At 38.9% G+C, this 24,170-nt stretch overlaps 1 protein-coding gene across 1 annotated transcript; it reads left to right on the forward strand.

Moving 5' to 3' along the window:
• The first annotated feature begins 477 nt into the window (after positions 1-477).
• LOC132184008 (cleavage stimulation factor subunit 77) lies at positions 478-23,625 on the forward strand. The gene is made up of 23 exons (XM_059597486.1): positions 478-489; positions 1,013-1,093; positions 1,209-1,271; positions 2,978-3,087; positions 4,338-4,438; positions 5,785-5,846; positions 5,977-6,117; positions 6,268-6,396; positions 13,244-13,290; positions 13,728-13,791; positions 15,545-15,665; positions 15,923-15,981; positions 16,062-16,130; positions 16,847-16,987; positions 17,704-17,768; positions 17,914-18,010; positions 18,378-18,437; positions 19,540-19,692; positions 21,013-21,079; positions 21,181-21,282; positions 22,109-22,282; positions 22,654-22,875; positions 23,237-23,625. Exons 1-23 carry the CDS (start codon positions 478-480, stop codon positions 23,419-23,421), a joined length of 2,325 nt encoding a protein of 774 aa, XP_059453469.1. The 3' UTR covers positions 23,422-23,625.
• Positions 23,626-24,170: the final 545 nt, after the last annotated feature.

Raw genomic sequence — 24,170 nt, forward strand, 5'->3', positions numbered from 1 at the left:
GGTGGGTCCCGGGAGGGTTCGGTCATATCCCGGGCGGGTCCCGGTTAGGTCCCGGGCAGGTCCCAGGCGGGTCCCAGTCAAGTCTCGAGCAGGTCCAGGGCGGGTCCCTATCAAGTCCCGGGGGGTCCCGGTTTGGTCCCGAGTGAGTCCTAGGCAAGTCTCGAGCAGGTCCCGGTCAAGTCCCGGCGAGGTTCTGGGTGGGTCTTGGCAATGTCCATCAATTTAAGAATGAGATGCTCATAGTCGGAAAATGGTTACGGTTTTGAAAACCGTAAACCATTTTCCGAAAATTAAAGAAGAATTTTCGGTCAAAAGGAAAATATTTTCCATTTACCACTATTTTACGTCGAAGTAAACACCGTAAAATACAGAAATCATTTTCTGGAAACCATTTTACGTCGAAGTAAACGGAGCCTTAGACAGGCCACAGAGGTGGTCGAAACTACCCTATGACAGTCTGATAGTTTGATTAACGAAATGGTGATAGAAGTATTAAATTAGTATTTATCCATAAGTTATGTATAATGATTTGAAAATTTATTTATATTTGATAAAATATTAAAGATAATATTAAAAATATGACTTTTTTTTTTTTTTTTTCATTTTTATCTCAAAAGTGATATAATTTTAAAAATTATCATTAAATAAATAAATGTAAAAGCTACTGTCACCTAAATATAAGAGTTTTAATTCCTTTTTCCATTCTTTTAGAGTGAGTTGCTGAAAATTTCTTTAGACTTCCGATTAAACGACAACTCTTTCCTAAGCTTGTCGGTACGAGCCTCAACGGTAGAAGCCCGCTCATAACAAACTGACGGAGTAATCAGCAGATGTTTAATCCACACATCCATCGGCATCGGTCGCTGTCGGAAGGCAAACGTGAACACGTCCTCCTCTGACGCGTTTTCATCTTACGCGCCGTCATAAGAAGGGGCTTTATAAACGAGAAGACGGTGACCTTTCGTTGTTTCTTCAATTTTGAATTCTTCCTCTCCGTGTCTGGTATTTTTAGGATAAAACAATGGGTGACGATAAAGCCGCGGAAGATAAATACAACGTTGAAGCCGCAGACATTCTAGCCAACGAGGCGCAGGTGTCATACTGATACCACTAATTTGGTTACTTTATTGAATACTAATTTCCCTTTTGTTGTTTGATGCGGGCTATTGAATTTACAAATTTGTATGCGTTTTTGTCTCTCTCTTTAGCGTTTGCCTATTACGGAGGCTGTGCCGGTATACGAGCAACTTCTGGCACTGTTTCCAACAGCTGTGAGTTCACCTAACAGCCTTTATGTCTGTATAATTGTCTCACTTCAATCCTATATTATGTTTGTTTGTCTTTCTCTTTAGAGCTTACCTATAATTGTCTCGGATTTGTCGTTAATTAATTAGTTTAGTCCAAATTAACTTTGTATGTTCTGGGGAGTTTCACTTGGTTATGTTACTGCATATATGGTGTATGGCATCATTTTTCTGTCTTGTTTTGATATCTTCGTAGTATTTCAGCTATGATTTTGCTGGAAAGAAATTATCTCTGTTAGTATATATATATTCTAACAATCTACTTTGATCGAAATATCCTGATTCTCAATTGAAGATCTCATTTAGTTTCCCAAATGCTATGCCTGATAGCCAAAATGTCTGAGTTACTGAGTACGAGGTGATAGTCATTCATATGTGTTTCAGTTAAAAGTAGTAGTTCTCGTGTGGTATACGAGGGTCGTGGTGAGCTCATTTATATAGTCTGATCCACATAACTCTGGGGTAGAGAATGCTTGGTGTAACGACCTAGGAAAAAGCATTAGCTATATCTGCTGTTACTCCAAAATGACTAGTCAATTTGAAACTTCCCTAAAATTACTTATAAAGCTCAATTTCACATAGTAAGTAAGCAATGTGTGACTTAACATCCATGAATATCTTTATAAATCACCCACTCTATGTAGGTTACTCATTTTCGCAATATGGGACTAGGTTATTACAAGCTCCCTCCCTTAAACCCCTAATGTCCTCGTTAAGGTTAGGTTATGTCATGTGGTGCTAACAATACCACATGACATTACTAGGTGGCTCTAATATCATTTGTAACGATATAGGAAAACTCGTTAATTACATCTGTGCTATCACCCCAAAAGAACTAGTCAATTTGAAACTTTCTTAAGATCACTTATAAAGCCTAGTTTTACCTAATAAGTAAATAATGCGGGACTTAACATCAATGAGTGTCTTCATAAACCACCCACTTTATGTGGGTTACTCATCTTCCCAATATGGGACCGGAGTGTTACACTTGGAATATCTCTATTTCTTGATAATAAGCCTACTTGGCATGATCAGTTTGCCAAAAAGAGGAATGCCTAATAGGTTTATTATTAGTAGTGCAATTTAAACAACCTATCATGTAGGCTGTGGGAAATGTTGCTCTTCATACTTCTATGGAAATAGATGAATTATTATCTTGGTGCCTTTCCGATTCTTAGCATCCCATAGTCTGGAGGATATTATTTGGACTTTTTGGTCGTCATATTTAGCGTTTATGATGCCATTATTTGAGGCAGGATAAAATTGAGTCTCACTCTCAACTTAGAGCCACTTCAGTCCCAGGATCAACATGGTTAAAAGTGCTGGTATTGTTTTTGGAGAGGATAAGTTGTAAATATTTCTTTGTGTAGGTATGGCTACTTTATCCCAAGTCATTGTAAACCTGTACTTATAGATGACATTACCGCACGATTATCATGTAGGCTATTGAGCTCTTATCATGAAGAGCACATCTAGTGGTAGATATGCCATGCTGTATTTTGCAATTAAATGTCAGATCTATAATTTGTTGAATCTTGTGCACCAAGGCCTGCAACCTGATCACTAATTTTACGTGTGTTAATTTTGGTTGTCTTCCATTGGAAAAGGATCTTTATTACTAGTTAGGGAAGTGTGGTGGTATGGTTGCTGAAGTTACTCCCCTTGTTCTCCAGGCAAAATATTGGAAGCAGTATGTTGAGGCACACATGGCTGTTAGTAATGATGATGCTACCAAACAGATATTTAGCCGTTGTTTATTAAACTGTCTTCAAATACCTCTCTGGTATGTCACCTATATTACATTCAAATGGCATTGGTTGATGAATTGTACTCGCTTGATATTAAATTGGTTTGAATTTTTCTGTATGTATTATAGCAAGGTGGATTATGATTTTCAGCTCTGTATTGGTTAATTATGAATCTTATATGAATATTATTATGCTTTTTTTTTTTTTTTCTTTCAGAAATTGTCTGTTGGAAGCCTCAAATTTCATAGACTTGAGTGATTGATGCTCTCTTTATCAATTTCTTCCGCAAGTTGGGAACTCCTATCTGCTGCTGACATGCCATATCGCTATGTTTTTGTTTATACTTTTCCTGTCATTGAAGAGTCATCAACTGATTTCTAATTTTAATTGTTATAATTTCGCAAGAAGGAAACTATAATGCACCACTTTTCCCCCTACATATATATGTTAGAAATTGATAATCATTTGAATCTATACTTAGTTCTGCTTTGATCTTACTTCCACAAATCAATTCTACTTCAGGTTTCCTTTATCAATCATGATTCCTGACTTTGAGTTTTATGTTGAGAGCTATTAAGAGGATTAATGGATCAAGATTTATGTGAGTTATCATGCATCAAAAAGATATATGTGTAAAATACAGGACTAAGCCTGAAATAAGTCAAGCAATGATTTAATCCATACCTTTTAAAAGAACATCATTTCATGTTTTGCCCATATCTGCGTCTTCAGGCATGACAAAGATAATTACTATAGTCAAATATCATATGTTTTGTATTGGTGACATGAATTGATGCTGTCTGAAAGTAAGAATAGTTTGCAGACTGACCCTATCCTGTAAATGCCTTTACAACCTTGCGAAGACAGCATCTTCAAATGAATGAATCGTTTTTTTTACCAATATACAACATGAATTTATTCAAGCATAAAGATTCAATTGATTTTCTTGTTTATATGAGAAGAATATTATTTGACTGGTTGAGTTTTAGAGGCTCATAATCTTATATCATCTGTTTAATCCAAAAAGAATTCTCTTAGTCGTTCTGTTTTTAATAAGATAGTGATTTGATGTGCTTCATTATTCTTTTGATTAAAGCTTGTGACCTGTTATATATGGTTTATCTTTGTTCTTATTACGATAAATTTTTATTTGTTCCTTATTAATGCAAAAAATAAATTTTTTTTGTCCCTCTGTCTCTGCCCCTCCCCCCCGCCCCCTCCCCTTTTTTTTCTTCTCCTGGTTCCAGTTTGAAGGATTTCCTTTTATTACTTTTCGGTTTTGTAGGCGGTGCTACATTCGTTTCATCAGAAAGGTCAATGAGAAGAAGGGGGTAGAGGGTCAAGAAGAGACTAGAAAAGCTTTTGATTTTATGCTCAGCTATGTTGGTGTGTTCTCTCTTAAGCCCTCAGGATGTTGTGATAGCATTCCGTTCGAAGATTTTATTTATTTTCTTAAAATTACAACACTTTTTGTTCTTTTACCAATGGTGTTAAAGTTTTCTCTAGCTAAACTAAGCGTTTTAAAATTTTAAAATCAATGTTGGGAAGCTTGCATGCTTTTGCGGAGTGTGAATATGATGGTTGTTTTTTTTGAGGAGAATGATTGTCTTCTAGTGATGATTTTTTATTTTATAAATCAGAGCTGATTACTCTGTTATACTTGTTTAGATTGCATATCATTGGTAAGCTTTAGATAGGTGTTGTGTTAGGTGGCTTCTCTTTTATACTGGCTGTGTACATTGAGCGCGTTTATGCTTTTAATGACATCTCGATTACTTATAAAAAATATAAGTGTTGTGTTAAGTTTTAGAATTGCATTACATCAAGGAAAAAGCTCTGTTTAAGATTATAAATGGCGTGTTCTGTTGCTAATACATGAGAATATACTTTAGGCCAGGTGTAGACTTTAGGCCAAGTGTTCTGTTGCTATCCAATGAATCCATGAGAGCAATTATGCTTCTCACTCATGTTGCAGAGTTAACCTAGGGATATTGGTCAGTGAATTCTCTGGATTCAACATTTAGGGATTTTTTAGAACTTAAGCTGTGCAAAATTGTTCAAATAAACATGGGGGAAAAGGGATTCAATCAATGTTTTGATAGTCAAATTGCATAGTTCATGAGATTGTTGGGGTGCATGATGTCTATCAAGCTGGACTTAATGTGCAAAATTTTGTGTATAAAAGGCTTCTGTATATAGTTAGAGAAAATTATGGAAGGGTATGAAATGATCAACAAATCACTAACCATCACTTAGGAAATAGTTCAGTCAGGATCCAAAACACTGAGACTGAGATGAGGTGATGTATTCTTTTCCAAAAGGATACAGGACAAATGTTGAGTCACAATAGGTTGTTTTTTAAAGGGAAAAAGCCATCAAAAGACAAATAAGAAACCTTTACACTAGAAGATGGAGTAGAATGATGTTTCTATCTCTCTCTTATGCGTTTACATAGTTATAATTGTAATCATGAAAGACCTGCTAGGGGGAGGGGAGAGGGATTGACGAGCTACATGCAGGTGGAATATCCAATCTGCAGAAGGTAGCGAGTGATTTATAAAGTGAATCAACCATACTGGTTACTTCTCATCTAATCGCAAAAAAGAAAAAAAAAAAAGGATTACTTCTTGTTCAAGTAGGTGTACATATTTAAGATTGATTGATCTACTCTAAACTAAATCACTGACTTGGAGTGATCTGATTGTGCATATATTCGATGCACGTGCATACAGGAGCAGACATAGCATCTGGGCCTGTCTGGATGGAATACATCACCTTCTTAAAGTCGTTGCCGGTTTGTTGAATTCTCCCTTTTTCTTTTCTATATGTTATGATTGCACCATGGGTTGAATGGCATAAAGCAGTAATACCATTCACTTCTTGTTGTTTTCATTTTCCATTTTAAATGTGAGATGATCATGCAGGCTCAAAACACTCAGGAAGAGTCACAAAGGATGACTGCTGTTAGGAAAGTATACCAAAAAGCTATTCTTAATCCTACTCATCACATTGAACAACTTTGGAAGGACTATGAGAACTTTGAAAATTCTGTTAGCCGTCAACTGGTAAATTTTTGGTTCTGGATTGTAATTGTAATCTGTACTGGTTGCTCTTAAATGTAGATGTATATAAATGTATATGTTTTGCATGCATATTGTTCAATTTAGAGGAATATATTTATAGAAAGTGGCATATAATGGTATGGTTTTATGCAGGCAAAAGGACTGTTATCAGAGTATCAACCGAAATACAACAGTGCCAGGGCTGTCTACAGAGAGCGGAAGAAATATGTTGATGAAATTGATTGGAATATGCTTGCCGTACCACCATCGGGCTCTTACAAGGCAAGTTTCTGCTTCTTGTGCGGCACTTTGTAATTATTGACCCACAGGTGGTTGTAGTGGTAGTTGGTACGTGTTATTTAAACAAGCAATAAAGGTGCGTGTATGGCCATATATTTTGAAAATAAGCAAGCAACTTGTGACCAAACATTTCTTTTCTTCCACTTAGCTTCCTGGTGCTCGATTTTGGCTGATTTCTTTTTTGATAAGTAATTTTGGCTGAATTTTTAATGCAAGTTGGTTGTCTAAGAAAAAATGCTGCGAGGATTGGCCTCGATATTCTATGGCAAGATTCCTATATGCTTTTAAGTAGTTAGGTAAGTCCCTGTTGCACTGCACCTGATTCTACAATCTGCTAGAACATTGTAGATTCTTTACCTTGCCTTGGAACTTAAGCATAATTCTCTAACACGACAAAACTAGGTAGACTGGTCCATGACTTGCAAATATAAGCTTTGTATGCCAATTCTGTGTTGTTAAAGTGATTGCTTGAGAGTTCTGAGTTCCAATGGGGTTGTCAAGGGCCTGGACGGTGGAGTCTAAGGAATTTATGATGATGGTAAAGGATGGAGATACGGTGCTGAAGCTACAAGAGCGATGCAGGGGTAAGACGCATTGGATACGGCTGGAATGGAGAGATGCGGTTTGGCTAGCGAACATCTTCAATGAGCTGAAGATGGTGGAGGATTCAAGGGTCTTTAGGGATGAATCTAGTCGTAGTTTCCCACGTACCATAGCCCAGAAATGCTTCAATAGGCATGGGAGTTTTCTGGTTTTAGAGGAGTATGATGGTAGAGATAGGAGAGGAAGAGTCATGGTGCCAGAGGGCAGGCATAGGAAGGGTTGGGATCAGTTTCAGTCGGAACTGTGCATTGCCATTGATTTTGTTCAACCTTTTGTTGGGGACGCAAGGAGGGCAGCGACAGGGAAACAAAGAAGAAGCTTCTCAGAGGTATTGCTCTCGTCATCGAAACAGGTAGAGGAGCCGTTTGGGTCCTTTGTTGAGCCGATTGCAAGAGTTCCTAAATGGCTGTTAGGAGCTGGGACCAGTAATTCGTTTGGGAAATCCTTGCATGCTGACTGCCATGTTAAAGCTGGTCATGAAGTTCAGGAGGCTGTTCCGGCGATGGGTCCGGCGACATGGTACAAGGTGAACAGTCGTACTAGCTGTGGGGTACAGCAGAAGAAACCTGCAAGTTACGAGGAGCAAATCTGCGAAGACCATACTTCAGGATCGTCTGGGCAGGGTTGCGTGTGTGCAGGGGAGAAGGAAAAGCTGAAGAGATCACTGTTGAAGATTCAGGAGGATATCAGGATTTGTCTCGAAGGTTGTGACGCACGCTGCTCTTGTAGTTGTGGGTTTGGATTATCTGGGCCTAAAACCCAGGTGGCCCAAGTCCAGTCGAGTGGTCAGACTATAATTCAGGCCAAGGCCCAACCCAATCCTCCGACTGGCCAGATGAAGGAGAAGGCCGTTGTTGTGGGAGCTGGACCCAATAAGGCTTTGAGCTATTATAGAAGGAAGGTTGCGGGTAAGGAGGGGGAGTTGGGTGCGTTTGAGCCCAACAAAGGACTTCGTCCTTTCTCGAATTTCACGAGTTTAGGGGTGCCGGTCCTTTCTGTGTCGCCGGCAGAGGCGCCGATGAAGGTATCAGGGGCGCCGGTCCTTTCTGTGTCGCCGGCAGAGGCGCCGATGAAGGTTCCAGGGGCGCCGGTCCTTTCTGTGTCGCCGGCAGAGGCGCCGATGAAGGTACCAGGGGTGCCGATCCTTTCTGTGCCGCCGGCAGAGGCGCCGTTGAAGGTCCTGCCGTTAGTGGAGGGGTCGAGGAAGAAGATTGCAGCAATGGATAGCGCCATGGACGCCGGTAACGCTACGGTGCTCACCTCGACGACCGGCCTTGTTGCTCAAGTCTCGGCGTCGACGCGGGTGTGCGACCCAGCCCCGGGTATTCTGGGTAAGGAGCCGGCGATTCTTCCGGTAGGAGTTCGAAGTGAGTTTCCGACCAGTTCTGTCCTGTCGTTTCCATATGGGCCTGCTGCCGGTGATCGCGCGATATCGGGCAAGGAGCCGGTGACTTTTCCGGCAGGTGTTCGAAAGGATATCTGTTCTGTCCTGTCGACACCCTCTGGGTCTGCTGCCGGTGCTCGTGCGATAGTGGGTAAGGAGCTGGCGATTCTTCCGGCAGATGCCCATAGGGAGTTTCCGACCTGTTCCATCCTATCGACATTCTCTGGGTCTGCTGCCGGTGCTTCTGCGATAATGAAGAAGTCAGTGATGATGGGGCAGCCAGAAGTTCTGAAGGCAGGGGGGAATTTCGACAAGGGGGAGGGAGGAGGCTCAGGCCATTTGATGAGTGTCAAGATGGGCAACATGGGGGAGGGGCTTAGTGCTGGACAGTTGCAGTTAGATTGGCAGGGGGAGATCCCACCGGGTCTGGAGAAGTGGGATTTGCCAGGTTCGGATGATCTTTTGAGGAGGCAGGGGGCTATGGTCAGTGTCTGTGATGAGAGTTTATGCTCTTTGGGTGAAGTCAGGTCAGGAGTTAAGGATTGTAGTTCGCAGGGTGAGTCGTTTGCTCCTGATTCCTTAGCCTTGGTGTCAGTTGAAGATCAGGAGCCTCTTACAGTGGAGTTTGTTACTCATTTTAGCAAGCTCGTGGGTGTCTCTTGTGATGGAGAAGCTGGGAAATTGGCTGAGACTTTTGGGTGTATAATGGCTGATAATGAGTTCATTGATGAGGAGGTGGGAGATGTGGGAGATGCGGGAAAGGCCATGGAAGCACATACGGGAAAAAAAGGTAAGAGAGAGCTCAACAACCTTCTCTCCTCTGTTAATTATGAGGTGCACAGTGGAAGCTCTTTGAGGGATAGTAAAAAGGGGAGGGCTGTTCGGACTTTTTAATGAAGCCGAAGATCCTTTCTTGGAATGTGAGGGGTTTGAATGTAAGGGATAAAAGGATGAGGGTCAGAAATCTTCTTAGAAATTGGAAGGTGGACATAGTGTGTTTTCAAGAAACGAAGGTGGATTTCGTCACCAACAATTTTGTGAGGAGTTTGTGGGGGTGTCCTTATGTAGAGTGGTGTCATGTTCCTTCTAGAGGGGCTTCGGGCGGCATCTTGGTGATGTGGGATAGAAGAGTAGTTACGAAGGTTGAGGTTGCTTTGGGCAGATTTGTGGCGGCATGCTCTTTCAGAAACGTTGATGACGGGTTCATGTGGGCCTTTGCGGGGGTTTATGGTCCCAACAGAGACAACATCAGGTGTCTCCTTTGGGAGGAGTTGGTGGGTCTTATGAGTTGGTGGGATTTGCCTTGGTGTATAGGTGGGGATTTCAATGCTACTCTGTTTCCTAGTGAAAGGTCGGGGGGGGTATATTCTCGATCCGCAATGAGAGATTTTGCAGATTTCATTTCAGAGCAAGGTCTTATGGATTTCCCGTTAGACGGGGGGGTATCTACTTGGTCCAATAACCACTCCTGGTCAAGGCTAGATCGCTTCCTAGTCTCTCCGGAATGGGAAGCTCGTTACCCAAGTATGCGTCAAAAGAGATTGCTTCGGGTATGTTCGGATCACGCACCCATTATTCTTGATTGTAGTTGCTTCTTGGGAGGTAAGAGACCCTTCAAGTTTGAGAATATGTGGCTTAAAGTGGAGGGTTTTGTGGACAAAGTAAGGAGCTGGTGGGAGTCTTACATTTTCCATGGCACTCCGAGTTTTATTCTGGCTAAGAAGTTGCAAGCTCTTAAGGGGGACATTAAGTGTTGGAATGACCAGGAATTTGGCAATGTGGGAGGGCGCATTAAGGCGTGCATGGAAGATATAAAGGCTCTTGATAGGGTGGAGGAAGAGAGAGGGTTATCGGCGGATGAAAATGAGAGGAAGAGGTTGTTAGCCAGAGATTTGGAGGCTCTTCTTTTACAGGAGGAGATTAGTTGGAGGCAAAAATCTAGAATTCGTTGGTTGAAAGAGGGAGATAAATGTTCGAAATTTTTCCACCAGATTGCTAATGCAAACAGAAGACATAATGCTATTGAGTCTCTGTTTGTGGGGGGCTCCACTACTTCAGATCAAGGGGTCATTAGCAATCACATTACCAACTTTTATGAGTCCCTTTTCTCTGAGAGTCTCAGCTGGAGACCGAGGCTAGATGATCTTGATTTTGATATGTTGAATGTTGGAGAGGCCTCTAGGTTGGAAGCTCCTTTTGAGGAAAGGGAGGTGTGGGAGGTGGTGAAAGGTATGGTTAGGGACAAGGCGCCGGGCCCGGATGGCTTTTCTATGGCGTTTTTCCAGGATTGCTGGGGAGTGATTAAGGAGGACATTATGGCGGTTTTTGCAGAGTTCCATGAGCGAGGTAAATTTGAAAAAAGCCTCAATGCTACGTTTATCTCCCTTATTCCGAAGACCAATGGAGCTTCCGATATTAGGGATTTTCGTCCGATTAGTCTTGTGGGAGGGACATACAAGATTGTTGCAAAGGTCTTAGCCAACAGATTGAAGGAAGTGATGGATAGGGTTATCTCTAAGCCGCAGAATGCCTTTGTTAAAGGTAGGCAAATTTTGGACTCAGTTCTTATTGCCAATGAATGCTTGGACAGCCGAATCAGATCAGGGGAACCTGGCTTGGTGTGCAAGTTGGATATGGAAAAGGCTTATGATCATATGAATTGGAAGTTTCTTCTTTATGTTTTAAGAAGATGCGGTTTTGGAGAGAAATGGTGTTCGTGGGTTGAACATTGCATTTCGACTGTGCGCTTCTCGATTTTGATCAATGGATCCTCTTCCGGTTTCTTTGATAGCTCACGGGGCGTGAGGCAAGGAGACCCTCTTTCTCCTTTCTTGTTTGTTCTAGTCATGGAGGCGTTTAGCAGGATGATCAATGCCTCGATAAGCAGGGGTCTCATCTCGGGTTTTTCTGTGGGAAGAAGAGAGTCGGATCGGGTTATTGTTTCTCACCTTCTTTTTGCAGATGACACTTTGGTTTTTTGTGGAGCAGACCCTAATCAAGTTAGAAACATTGGTGCATTACTCGTTTGTTTTGAAGCTGTTTCAGGGTTAAAGGTGAATCTGGCTAAATCTGTGTTGGTCCCTGTTGGTAGTATGAACAATACAGGCACTTTGGCAGGCATTCTTGGTTGCGGCTCAGCTTCTATGCCTTTGAGGTATTTGGGTCTCCCGTTGGGGGCCCCGTTTATGGTTAAGGCCAGTTGGGAGGACATGTTGGAGAAGTATGCTAGAAGGCTGGCCCCATGGAAACGGCTATATCTGTCTAAAGGGGGGAGGGTTACTCTCATCAAGAGCACTTTATCCAATCTTCCCACCTATTTTTTGTCTCTATTTCCTATCCCTGCATCTGTGGCGAAACGTATGGAGAAAATTCAACGGGATTTCTTATGGGGTGGGATTAATGATGAGTTTAAGTTCCATCTAATTAGTTGGAACAAGGTATGTTCTCCGATCTCAGAGGGAGGCTTAGGGATCCGGAATTTGCGTCTGATGAACAAGGCGTTGTTGGGAAAATGGTTGTGGAGATTTGCTCATGAGAAAGAGGCTTGGTGGAGGAAGATTCTAGTGGCAAAGTACGGCGAGGTTTGGGGTGGTTGGCGATCCAGGGAGCCTAGTGGTTCGCACGGGGTGGGGTTATGGAAGAACATTAGCAAGGGGTGGAGGTCGTTTCATTGCCAGATTAGATTGGTTCCTGGGTCTGGGTCCAATATCAGGTTTTGGGAGGATATCTGGTGTGGTGACAGGTCTCTCAAGGATGCTTTTCCTGGACTTTTCAATATTGCCACCAATAAGGATGCGTCTATTGCGGATAATAGGGAGTGTTTAAATGGCTCTGTGCAATGGAATATTTCCTTTATTCGCAGGGTTCATGATTGGGAAGTGGAGGTCTTGGCCTCTTTTTATTCTCTCTTGTACTCGTACTTGATGCGAGGGGTAGGGGAGGATAGGATGTGGTGGAACGATTCAAGAAAAGGAAAATTTGAGGTCAGATCTTACTTTAGAATCCTTGCTTCCAAAGATCATTCCCCTTTCCCTTGGAAGAGCATTTGGCGTACCAAGGCTCCTTCGAGAGTGGCTTTTTTTGCGTGGACGGCCGCGCTTGGGAAGATTCTAACCCTGGACAATGTTCGGAAGAGAGGTATTATTGTGATTAACCGTTGTTGCATGTGCGAATCGGATGGGGAGTCAGTTGACCATCTCTTTCTTCACTGTGGGGTTGCGAGTACCTTGTGGAACGCTGTTTTCTCTCGGTTTGGTTTGTGTTGGGTGATGCCTGGGAGCGTCAGGGGTTTGTATGCTTCCTGGTGGGCGGGTGGCAAGTCCAGTAGCGCTGTTGTGTGGAAGATGGTTCCTCTGTGCCTTATGTGGTGCATCTGGATCGAGAGAAATGCTAGATGTTTCGAGGATTCGTCTAGAAATATTGAGGATCTTCTACACTTTTTCTTGTATACCCTTTTCACTTGGACCGCTGGATGGCTAGCGCCCTTAGTGATAAGCTTCCCTGATTTCCTTTTTATGTTCTCTTCTTCTTTTTCTTCCTCTTAGTCGCTCTCTTGTATACTCCCTGTGTACTAGGGTTGCGCCCCTTTGCGCCTTGATAATATATCTTTACTTATCAAAAAAAAAAAAGTAGAGGCCGACTTGCCTGCATAAATTGGTTATGGGAATAGGAAAAAAAAAAAGAAAAAAGGTTATGGGAATAAATAGCACACTGTTGGGTGTGAATGGAATTGAAGGCATTATAAGATCTGCATCTCATTTGCAGATTAAAAGTTTTTCCTTGTAACATCTTATGTTTTCAGTCATATTTGTTATGGAATTCTAATTCGTTGAGTTCTTACAGGAAGAAATGCAATGGATGGCATGGAAACGGTTGTTAGCTTTCGAGACGTAAGAAGTGGGGCCATGGTGTCCTTTTGTTTTGGCAGCATGCATTTATATTTGCCTCAGATGCAATTTCATACTATTATTTTTGGAGATATTCACGTATACTTCTCTATATTGTATATTGGAAGATCTATTTCACTTGCCCTTTGGTTTAACTGGTGAGGAGGGTTCAAATTTGCAAATAAAAGAAATTTATGCACAAAAGGTTTTTATATTTTTTGTTGTTGCAAGTTACACATGCATTCAACAGGTTTTGAACCCACAACCTCACCCTCCAGCCCATTATATTGGGGTGGAAGTTCCAGTTGAGCCAAAGCTCATAGAAGTTTTATATATTGGAAATAATGTGACAAAGTTCCCATATGCGGCAAGGTTTTTAATGCTACCAAACTACACTGAACAAAAATTTGTAATTGATCTAATTACATGTTGCATTTCAGAGGAAACCCACAAAGGATAGACAGTGCATCCTCCAACAAGCGAATTACATTCACATATGAACAGGTAGTGGAAAAATATAGTTTGGTATAAAGTGTCTCCTCTATAATCTAAGTATTGAATTCTTTTTAGTTTTTATTTGTGGGAAATCTACCTACCTTGCATGTTCAAATCTTCTGAATTTTCCTAGATTGCCAGAACTTCTTTAGGCTTGTAAACATACCTATTTTATTTGTTGCACGCCTGAGTCAATTGTAACCTTTTGTTCATCCCCAGTTGCTATAATTACTGAGAGTAATTTTTCGATGCTCTGGATCTTTGTAACTTTAGTTTTCTTCTCAATTTAAAAGCTTTCATTTACATTAAAATTTTTATCCCAAGACAATGAATCAATGAGATATCTGATAAGGTGTGATCCGTCATTCGATTTTTTTTTTTTTAAAAAAAAAGAATAAGAAAAAGGAGGTTCCAGGGGAGTGGCCGAACCACCCCAAGACCATGGGGTCCAAATGGGTGGGAAAGAAAGTTGGACAAGGGTGTAAATTGGTTGGAGTTTGAGTTGGGTCCAGAGATTAATGTTGTGGGCATCACAGACCTCCCAGAGAAATTGGCGGCAGTGGCTGCAAGGGGTGGAGAAGACAGTGAGATAGTGGAGGTGGGGCTCGGCATTGAAGGAGAGATTGGTGAGGAGAAACTGCTGAGTGTGGACTGAATGGTGGATGGAGAGGCTGGGGAGCTTGAGGTTGACGCCGAGGAAGACACAGTCGGAGTAGCCGAGCCCCACGACACCGACGTGGTGGGGGGAGATGGGCAGGCGGAGGGGACTAGTGTGTGGAGGAGCTGGAGGACTGTGAGGTTGGAGTCTTTGGCTATGGATTCGGCTTTTGAGGCTAGGATTATGAATCTGGGTTTGTCCATTTTGGTGGGGGTGGGGATTCTGTGGCCATGGTCTTGGGGTGGCTAAGCCACACCTAGAAACCTCGGTTTTTTATTTATTAATTTTTAGTTTTTATTTTTATTTTAATTTTAAGTATTTTTTAATATATATATTTTTAAAATTGTTAGTTTTTTGTTGTTGGTATTTTTATCATTGGAGAGGATATTAACAAGTTTGTGGGGAAGAGAGAGAGAGAGAGAGTTTGTATTTATACATAAAAAAATGCATGTATAGATTACTATACCTTGTTGTTGGATTTTAGAAAAGTAAATGGAAAAGAAAATTGTAAAAAATGTCTATGATAGTACCTAATTCCATAAGCAATTTCACAATTTTTCTTTATGTTCTGACGTACCTGAGGATCCTTATTTTCTTTCTGATCAGGAAGAGTTCGTAATGACATAGAAATTGTGAAGAAACAGTACAAAGATCCAAGTCAAACTTTCACCACATAAAAACCCAACTATGACTCAAAAGGACAAAAAAAGTAATACAATTGTAACTAGTATATCACCTCACCAGATAAAAAATATTCTAAAACCTATTTATCTGCTTGCTTCCCAAAGATGCTAGCTGCTTGCCAAGTCAAACTTTCAAAATCGTCCTAGATCTATGAGAGCCATCAATGAGATGTAATCTATGGTTGGACCATTCATAAGGCTGATAGTGTCTGATTACATTACTTTCTCTTGATTTTCACGAGATCCAAAAGGAAATTCTTAGTTGTTTCCTTTAAAATGACTGGTTTTGGTTTGATCATATTCAGATGTGTTGTTTACAATCTTATTCTTGCCACAAATCCAAGTGTCTTCCCAGTTTCAGATACACTTTGGCTTTAGTTTCAGTATTGTTATATGCTCATTGCATTGTGCTGGTATTCAGTGTCTGATGTATATGTACCATTATCCTGATATATGGTATGACTATGCTACATGGCATGCAAAAAGTGGTTCGGTAGATGCTGCAGTCAAAGTATTTCAGCGAGCTTTGAAGGCTCTTCCTGGTAATTTGCTTCTTGTTCTTGTGTCTTTTCACTAAGGTTTATAGTTACTCTTTAGTGCTTACTTCTCTGCTTATTATGCTGTATATCGCTTGACTCGTAGCATATAGGTTTCTATTATTTTGATGTAAATTTCGGTATTAGAGCATTTTTTTGCCTATACTTTCTATTGGGCATGGCCTCAGTATTTCATGCTTTCTTTTACCCCTTGTTAAAATATTATTTTTCATTTGCTTTTCTTCCTTACTATTTATGATCAGACTCAGAAATGCTAAGGTATGCATATGCGGAGGTGGAGGAATCTCGTGGAGAAATTCAGGTACAGAGAGTCTGCCATCTTTTCCACATGCTCTATTCCTTGGTTCTTGGTCTTTGAACTTTACTTCTGCTTTGTTGCAGTCTGCAAAGAAAATATATGAGAGCCTGTTAGGGGATGGTGTTAACGCAACAACACTTTCGCATATACAAGTAAGTAACTTTGAATTGTTTGGTTGACCTTTTCTTCAGAGTACGTAGTATGGTTGACAGTGGTCATGAGAGATGGACATGACTGTCTTGTGTGTCTCAATGAAGGAGGTTAAGACTGAAAAGAAATCTTTGCAAGCCTCATCATCTTTAATTCTGAAATCATGCAGTGAGTCTGCATGCTGCTACAAGAGAAGTGAAAACTTCCAAGTACGAACTCTTTAAGGTTCAGAGCCTAGGCCTGCACATCAGGGTCAGTCCAAAGCCAAGCCTTTTGGCATACATGTATAGAAATTGAAATTATGATGAAAGAGCCTAGGAAAAAAAGAAAAAGAAATTATGATGAAAGAAAGACAACCCCAAAGGAGGGATAGGAAGATGCTTTTGAAAAGGAAGGATCTATGACAACTTTAGAAGTAAAACAAGTTAGAAAATCTAGGGGGAAAATAGTTGGACAATCAAGGTTCTAATGGGACTCCAAAAGTCTAGAACTAAAAAGACATGATAAAGAATTTCATTTGAACTGGCCTTGCTGCATTAATTTTTTTCCTCTTCAATTCTTAGTTGCTTGGCATAAAGTATTAATGTCATAGACATCTTCGATTTTGGCTTTTCCCCCCCCAGATTTTTGTTTGGCTGAAATTGGAAATTTGATAGCATGCAATTCACAGCCTGTCCATAAAATTTCTCAGATGTCACTTTTGTTTTTCGTGCTGCAGTTTATTCGCTTTCTAAGAAGGACTGAGGGTGTTGAAGCAGCTCGCAATCACTTTTTAGATGCTCGAAAATCCCCAAACTGCACGTACCATGTTTATGTGGCTTATGCAATGATGGCCTTTTGTCTTGACAAGGATCGAGAGGTCTTCCTTATTTCTTTTCCGTTAAATTTTCATGTTTAGCTCAGGACTCTGCCTATAATGGTATCCATATTGGTTGTGGGCTTATGTATTCTACAAAACTACTGCCTTATTTGTCATTATTAATATTAATTATATAATTGAAAAAATGAAACTTTTCTACTTACTGATCATCAGAACTTGTAATTTATATTATCATAATTGAAGTTGTCTTCTTGCTGTAATATGGCGGTGAAAAAGATCCTCTGCCCTTTGCCCCACCTCCCTTTCTTCGTTTATTGGGTTGCACCTATATTTATTGCCTATCTAAGCATTCTCCAAGCATGGACAATTCAGCAATTAATTAATGTTGATTTACTACTTTTTATGGTTTGCTATACTATGTTTGATTACAAACATGTTAAATCACCACTCATTTCAAAAGCTTAAAGCTTATAAAAATGAATGAATTTAATCATTTAATTTATATTATAACACTCTTCCTCATGTATGGGCTTAAACTCTCCCTTAATAGGTGAGGGCCGACATTTGGAATATTTAATTGAAATGTGAGGTGACTAACAGAGACAAAGTTCAAACTCAGGACCTCTACTCTAATACCATGTTACATCACCACTCATCCCAAAAGCTTAAGCTTATAGAAAGTGATGAATTTAATCATTTAATTTATATTCTAATAAAATAAACCTGCAACTCATCCTATTTTCCACATCATGCAGGTTGCACATAAAGTTTTTGAAGTGGGATTGAAACGGTTTATGCATGAACCTGTATACATTCTTGAGTGAGTTCATCTATCTAAATCAGAAATTATGCATCTTACTGTGCTTTGATGATGTACATGTGGGAGACATTACGGCACTTGCATCATCTTGTCTTATTGGTAATTAGCTTCTAAATATAATTTATTATTGTCCTTAATCTCACAGATATGCAGACTTTTTGACGCGCTTGAATGATGATAGAAATATCCGTGCCTTATTTGAGCGGGCATTGAGTTCACTGCCACCAGAAGAATCTGTTGAGGTAGAACCCAACACACACACACACACACACACATGTTCATACGTATGTTATTTTATTTCGGTTTCTGGTGATTTATCATTTAACAAAGCTAGTTTATTATTTTCCTCTAAGAGCCTCTTAAGAGGTACGGCTTATGACGTGAGCCTTTTAGTTCTTCATGCATTTAAAAATCCAGCACTGTTCTGGTTGTATTGAGGATTATTGTTAGGCTGCTCATCCCTTTTTATGTGTTTTTATTTGTTGTAATCTTCCTCATTCCCTTTCCCCTGATTTGCTTAGGAAAAAAGGGTATCGTCTTGTTCATATCTAATGTTGTTATTGCTTTGTTGGGAGATTTTATGTGGTTCTGATTTAACTTCATTTGCAGGTCTGGAAACGGTTCACCCATTTTGAGCAAACTTATGGAGATCTGGCTAGCATGTTGAAGGTAGGTAATTTGCTTTCAATTACATTTTCATGAATATGAATATTCTTTCTCCTTTTTCTATGCATTATACTCTTTCAATTCATCTGAATTGAGAGTTTCTCAACTTATATGTAGCCTTTTCTTTTTAACATAACAAACCATGTCAAGTTGCTTTGCTCTATAATCTGTAGAAATTATTAAAGAACATGTTTCTTCGTGGGTTAGTTATACATTGTTAGATGTGGAAGATGCTATACCATTTCTTAATTTGCAGGCACTCACTTCTTTTCAGTTTTCTGTTGCTTAAGTAGAGGAATGGGAACAGTTTCTAGTCTCAAATTCTGTGCTGTGCAGTGCTGTCTAATTGGCATGGATATTCATGTGTTTTGGTTTTGTTACTTTCCTGATTACCTAGAATAAAGTATATTCTTCTGGGCAGAATATTCTGTTGGAACGTTGACTTCATAGAGTTTCATTTTATAACATATTGCAGAAATCATTACACATATTGCAGAAATCAGATTTGACAGCATCATTGCAGGATAATATTGTTAAAAGTATTTCTAGTAATCATATCATACAGCCACAAACGTGAAAATATATATTCTCTATATAGAAAGTATATAGAATAGTTTTGATTTATAACCAAAAAGCAACAAAAAGCATTTTTCTTTGCCAGTGATTGTAAGTGATGATATTTCTTTAGAAGCTTTTTTATTTTAATTTAACGTGATTTTTTATTTTGAAAACCTTGGCTTCTCATTTGTGTTGTTTGCATTATGTGTCGTAGTTTCTTTCACTCTGGCGTACATGCTCAATAGGCGAGATTGTGTGATAGTGCCCTAACCACTACAAAGTTATCATACGCCACAGAAATAATTGTTTTTATACTTGAGTTTTTTTTTTTTTTGGTGTGTGTGTGTGTGTGCATACGTCTCTAAATAATGTTCAAGGATTGATTATTTTTATGTGATTTTAATGCTTTGTAAACTTCTAACGGTTGAAGGCACTAGAGTGCCCATGTCAATGTTTGAGTAACTCTTTAGATATATTGCTTAGCTTGTTGAACACCTGAGAATCTAATTGACTAAAAAATTTTGGGGACTTGTTAAACCTCACATAGGTTGAACAGAGAAGAAAAGAAGCTCTTTCTAGAACAGGGGAAGAGGGAGTATCAGCATTAGAGGGATCATTGCAAGATGTTGTATCACGTTATAGTTTTATGGATCTTTGGCCTTGCTCTTCTAAGGATTTGGATCATTTGGCACGGCAAGAGGTACATTCAGTTTGAATATTTTGTTGTTCATATGATTAATCGCAATAATAATATCTTTTATTATCAATTGATCCTATCATCTTCAGATATCGTGTTTATTATTTATTCTGAACTTGATAAAGTGAAAGCTATATTAGATTGATAAGAGTACAAGATTTTAAAGACTATTAAAGACTACATGGTCTGCGCCCCCCCCCTCCCAAAAAAAAAAAGATCTCCCACTTTGCACTTTATTTAATGTAGTATATTTGAAAGTGAGGTGCCCTGGGGATGGATATGTGTATATATGTTGAGGAAAAAAAAAAGATGGTGAAGCACTCAATTTAGAGCTACCAATTTACCATTGTCTCTTTCTGTTTTCTTGGGCTGAAAGGAAGAATCACTGAACAATTCACCCTTCAGCTGTGTCTTTGTTCCATAGAGCTAGGGATAACATATGTGACACCTGGGCAACCTTGCACCAGACCAGATGCTTGTGCTTGTTTATGTAGCACAAGTTGCAACTTGCAACCACAGTTATAATATTATTTTGTCACCTGCATGCATACAGTATCTATGGGCTGCTGTAAGTGCCTTGGGGCTCGTGGGGCTCATTTGGCGATATCTTTTAGGACAGCTTTTTACTTTTTAACAAGAAAGCAAAAGCATTAACAAACAACTCAACACATAAAACACTTAAAACTACTTTATCTTTATGTCACATCACAACCAAAAAGTAAAAAATACCATCTAAAAAGTTTTACCAAACGAACTTTATATATATATATATATATATATATATATATATATATATTTTAATTTAACAAATGATAGAAGAACTGTTGATTCTATTAATCCCGTATGACTCTACCCACACTGAATGGAACTCTAGACCTCCCCTTTGAAGTTGAAGTTGAAGTTGGAGAGAAGTAACAGTAGGCTAGAAGGCCATTTATACTGTAAGTACTGTTGTTCGTGCTGTATGACAATTGGACTATTAAGTACCAGCATTACAGTAACCAGAAACAAAGTGTGCGCTGAAATCAGTAGTCACTCTGCTACTCGAAGATATTGCCTATAAATAGTTAGATAGCCTCTTCAGTGTCTGATGACGTTATGTTAAAGCTGCAATTATTGTTCATGCGATAGTAACGTATTTAATCTTGAGGGTGATACATTCGCCATTAAGGCGCAAAAAAAAAAAAAAAAAAAAAATTTAAAACTGTGTAGAGTTACTGCATGTATTTTTTAATTTATATATGTTTGTGTATTGATTCTACTTACAAAAAAAAAAGTTGTGTATATTGATTCCAATTCCACCTTCTGGTTTCACTTTTTCAGTGGTTTGTTAAAAATATCAACAAGAAAGAGGAGAAGTTGGCTCTGCCTAATGGCCCTGGCTCTACAGGTGCTGTTATCGTGTTTATGTACTGTTATCATTTTTATTCTTATGACCGATTTATTGATACTCTTTGGTTATCACCTTGGTTCACTGCACCCTTCGTGCAGATAAGGTTTCTACAGGCTTGATAAGCAATTCAACCGTGTCTGCAAAGGTTGTTTATCCTGATACTTCTAAGATGATGATTTATGACCCAAGGCAAAAATCTGGTATGCAAATCTTTTCCCTGATTATTCAGTTATTTTTTACTTCTATCAACTTATTTATTAGCAGTTTACCCTACTATCATTCGGCAATGGAACACTACTGTATGATAACAAAGTGCCAGTGAGTCATACAATATTTTGTCCTGATAAGTTTGCTTGAAACCGTGTTACATAACTGAGAAACTATTAAGTATGTAGAGGTCAAATATGGATTGAACTAGGATATTTTCATATATAAATATACTAGCATGATTTTTGACTCCGAAGTTTAAACCTATCATATTCTAATGGATTTCATTACTGTTTTATTTTATGTTATAGAAATACATCAGTATTAAATGGCTTAAATTTAATCAATAACACTGTTTTTAAGCGCTTTGGGTACAATTGAGTATAAAAGCCTCATGGGGCCTAGGTGCAAAGTGCAAAGCACAAGTGCACGCCTTTGACCTAATCAAAGAAAACATTTCAAGATGCAAGGCAGAATTATTTGTGAGAGAGAGAAGGTAAATGGTAATAAAGTACTTACAAAATTAGTATTTTTATTCATTGATAAAAAATTAGTCCTTGAAAGCGCTTTTAGAGAAGGTAAATGATATTTTCAAGGTGTTCTCAGCACCTCAGATTTGTGTGTGTTTTTTTTTTTTTTTTTTCAAAATAAAATGGAAATGGAGAAAAAGATTTGACTTAGCCATTTAATCACTTGCAAGGAATGCATTGTGTGAATTGAAAATTACGTTTTCAGCATGATCATGCTTTTACTGTGTATATTTCATATTATTGCAGTATGTAGATTTACTACTTAATGGCTTGACTTATTTGACTGTAGGGATGGAAATTCTTCCAAGTGCTACAGCATCTGGAGTTTCTGCTGCATTTAGCAACATATCAAATCCAACTGTTGCAATAGTGGGTGATGGAACAACCAATGCGTTTGATGAATTACTGAAAGCAACACCACCTGCATTGGTAGCATTTTTAGCAAGCTTGCCTGCTGTTGAGGGTAATCTTCTTAACTTCCATTCCTCATTTATGTAATAATACCAATCTCAATTGCATGTTTCAGCCAATAAGAGGAACCACTGCTAATGAATCTTTATATTGAATGGGTAAAGAAGTAGTCTAGATTCATGGTTGTAAGCGGTAACATGTTATAATTAATGCTTGCTTTGCAGTTCTTGGGAAGCAGTGTAAAAAGTCTAGTGTCTTTTTTTTTTTTAATACTTATTGAGTTTATCTGGATCTTTCAAGCTTCTTATTGTTTTTGTTGAGTTATTGGATTTAACTGATGGCAATGAAGGTGTATAATCGATTCATGGCTACTAATCACTTGCACTGCTGCTGAATGAGGTTTGCTTTCTTTGGGAATTTCAGGTCCAACACCAGATGTGGATGTTGTATTATCAATTTGCTTGCAGAGTGATATACCAGCAGGGCAGACTGGCAAATCAGGGACTTACCCAATGCAACTGTCAGGAGGTCCTGCTCCTAGTACAAGTGACCTCTCTGGTTCAAGCAAGGCCCATCCCATCCCGAGTGCTTCATCTTTCAAACCAACCAGGGACAGACAATCTGGGAAAAGGAAAGATCTAGACAGTACGTGCTGATCTTATTATACTCATTTAAGAACATCTTACGTGTCTGAGTGACGACCCTTTTGAAAAGCATTTGTTGCATGTTTTAGAGATTAAATTTTGATTCTTGCAAATACTACTACTGAAACATCTTCAAAGGACATGTGATTCAGAATGGGTGGGAGATCAATGTGATGCTTGTGAATAATATTTGAAGATATCTACTTATCAAAAAAAAAATAATAATATTTGAAGATATCTATTCACAGATATCTGATGGGTTAAAAGCAATCTGATGAGTATAAGAAAAATGTGAACATAATTGAGTTGAGTGCCTAAATATGGAAAACATTTTACTAATGCTGCCTTGTGAACATTTATAGGGCAAGAAGATGATGAAACTGCCACCGTCCAAAGCCAGCCACTACCAAGAGATGCTTTCAGGATACGACAGATCCAGAAAGCTCGAGTAAGTACTGTTTCAAAAGCTAGGGGTGCCACTTCACAAACAGGATCTGCTTCATATGGAAGTGCTCTTTCTGGAGATTTATCTGGTAGCACTGGCTAATGTTTTTTCCCCCCCCTTTTTTTTTCTTCCTTTTTTTTTTTTTTTTTTTCATATATCTCTTTTCTTTCTTAAGCTTATGCAAAGTTATTTTTGTATTTACTAAAGTAAGCTAATTTTTCCTTCTTACTCGCATGTTTTAAATATAGTGAATTGAATAATTATTTTGAGACAAATTTCTTTGACAAGGAAAGATATTGAAAAGAAATACACTAGTGTTTAGTCTACCAAGCCTTGGTTGTGCCTATACTTTAATTTGCATTCACTTTCCATTATTAAAGAGTGAATCATGAACTTGGAGATGGGATTATCGTTGTCTGTAGTTTGTTTTGTCTAAATTCCAACCGATGAGAGAGAGAGACACAGAGAGAGATTTTCAATCCATAGATTGAAAATTCAAGCCATCCCACTTTTGTCCATAGATTGAAAATTCTAAGTCAATCCATGATGTATGCCAAAAATATAATTTAGTCTTTACAATCAAATTTCATTTACTAATTTAACAAATTTCGTTAGTATGATATTGACTTAAATAGGACAAGTATCACAATTTTATTGACTCTAATGTTTTACGTTATTAGAATCTGTTAAGTTAGTGAATGTAATTTGACTATAGGGACTAAATTATTTTTTTGGCATACCTTAGAGACCTTTGAATTCATTTTGATACTACAATGAGTTAATTGCAAATCAGGTAAATCACAATGACTGAATTTACATTAATTTTTTCCCATAAAAAAAAATAAAATAAA

This window comes from Corylus avellana, chromosome ca6, assembly GCF_901000735.1.
Source record: "Corylus avellana chromosome ca6, CavTom2PMs-1.0".
NCBI classification, from domain to species: Eukaryota; Viridiplantae; Streptophyta; class Magnoliopsida; order Fagales; family Betulaceae; genus Corylus; species Corylus avellana.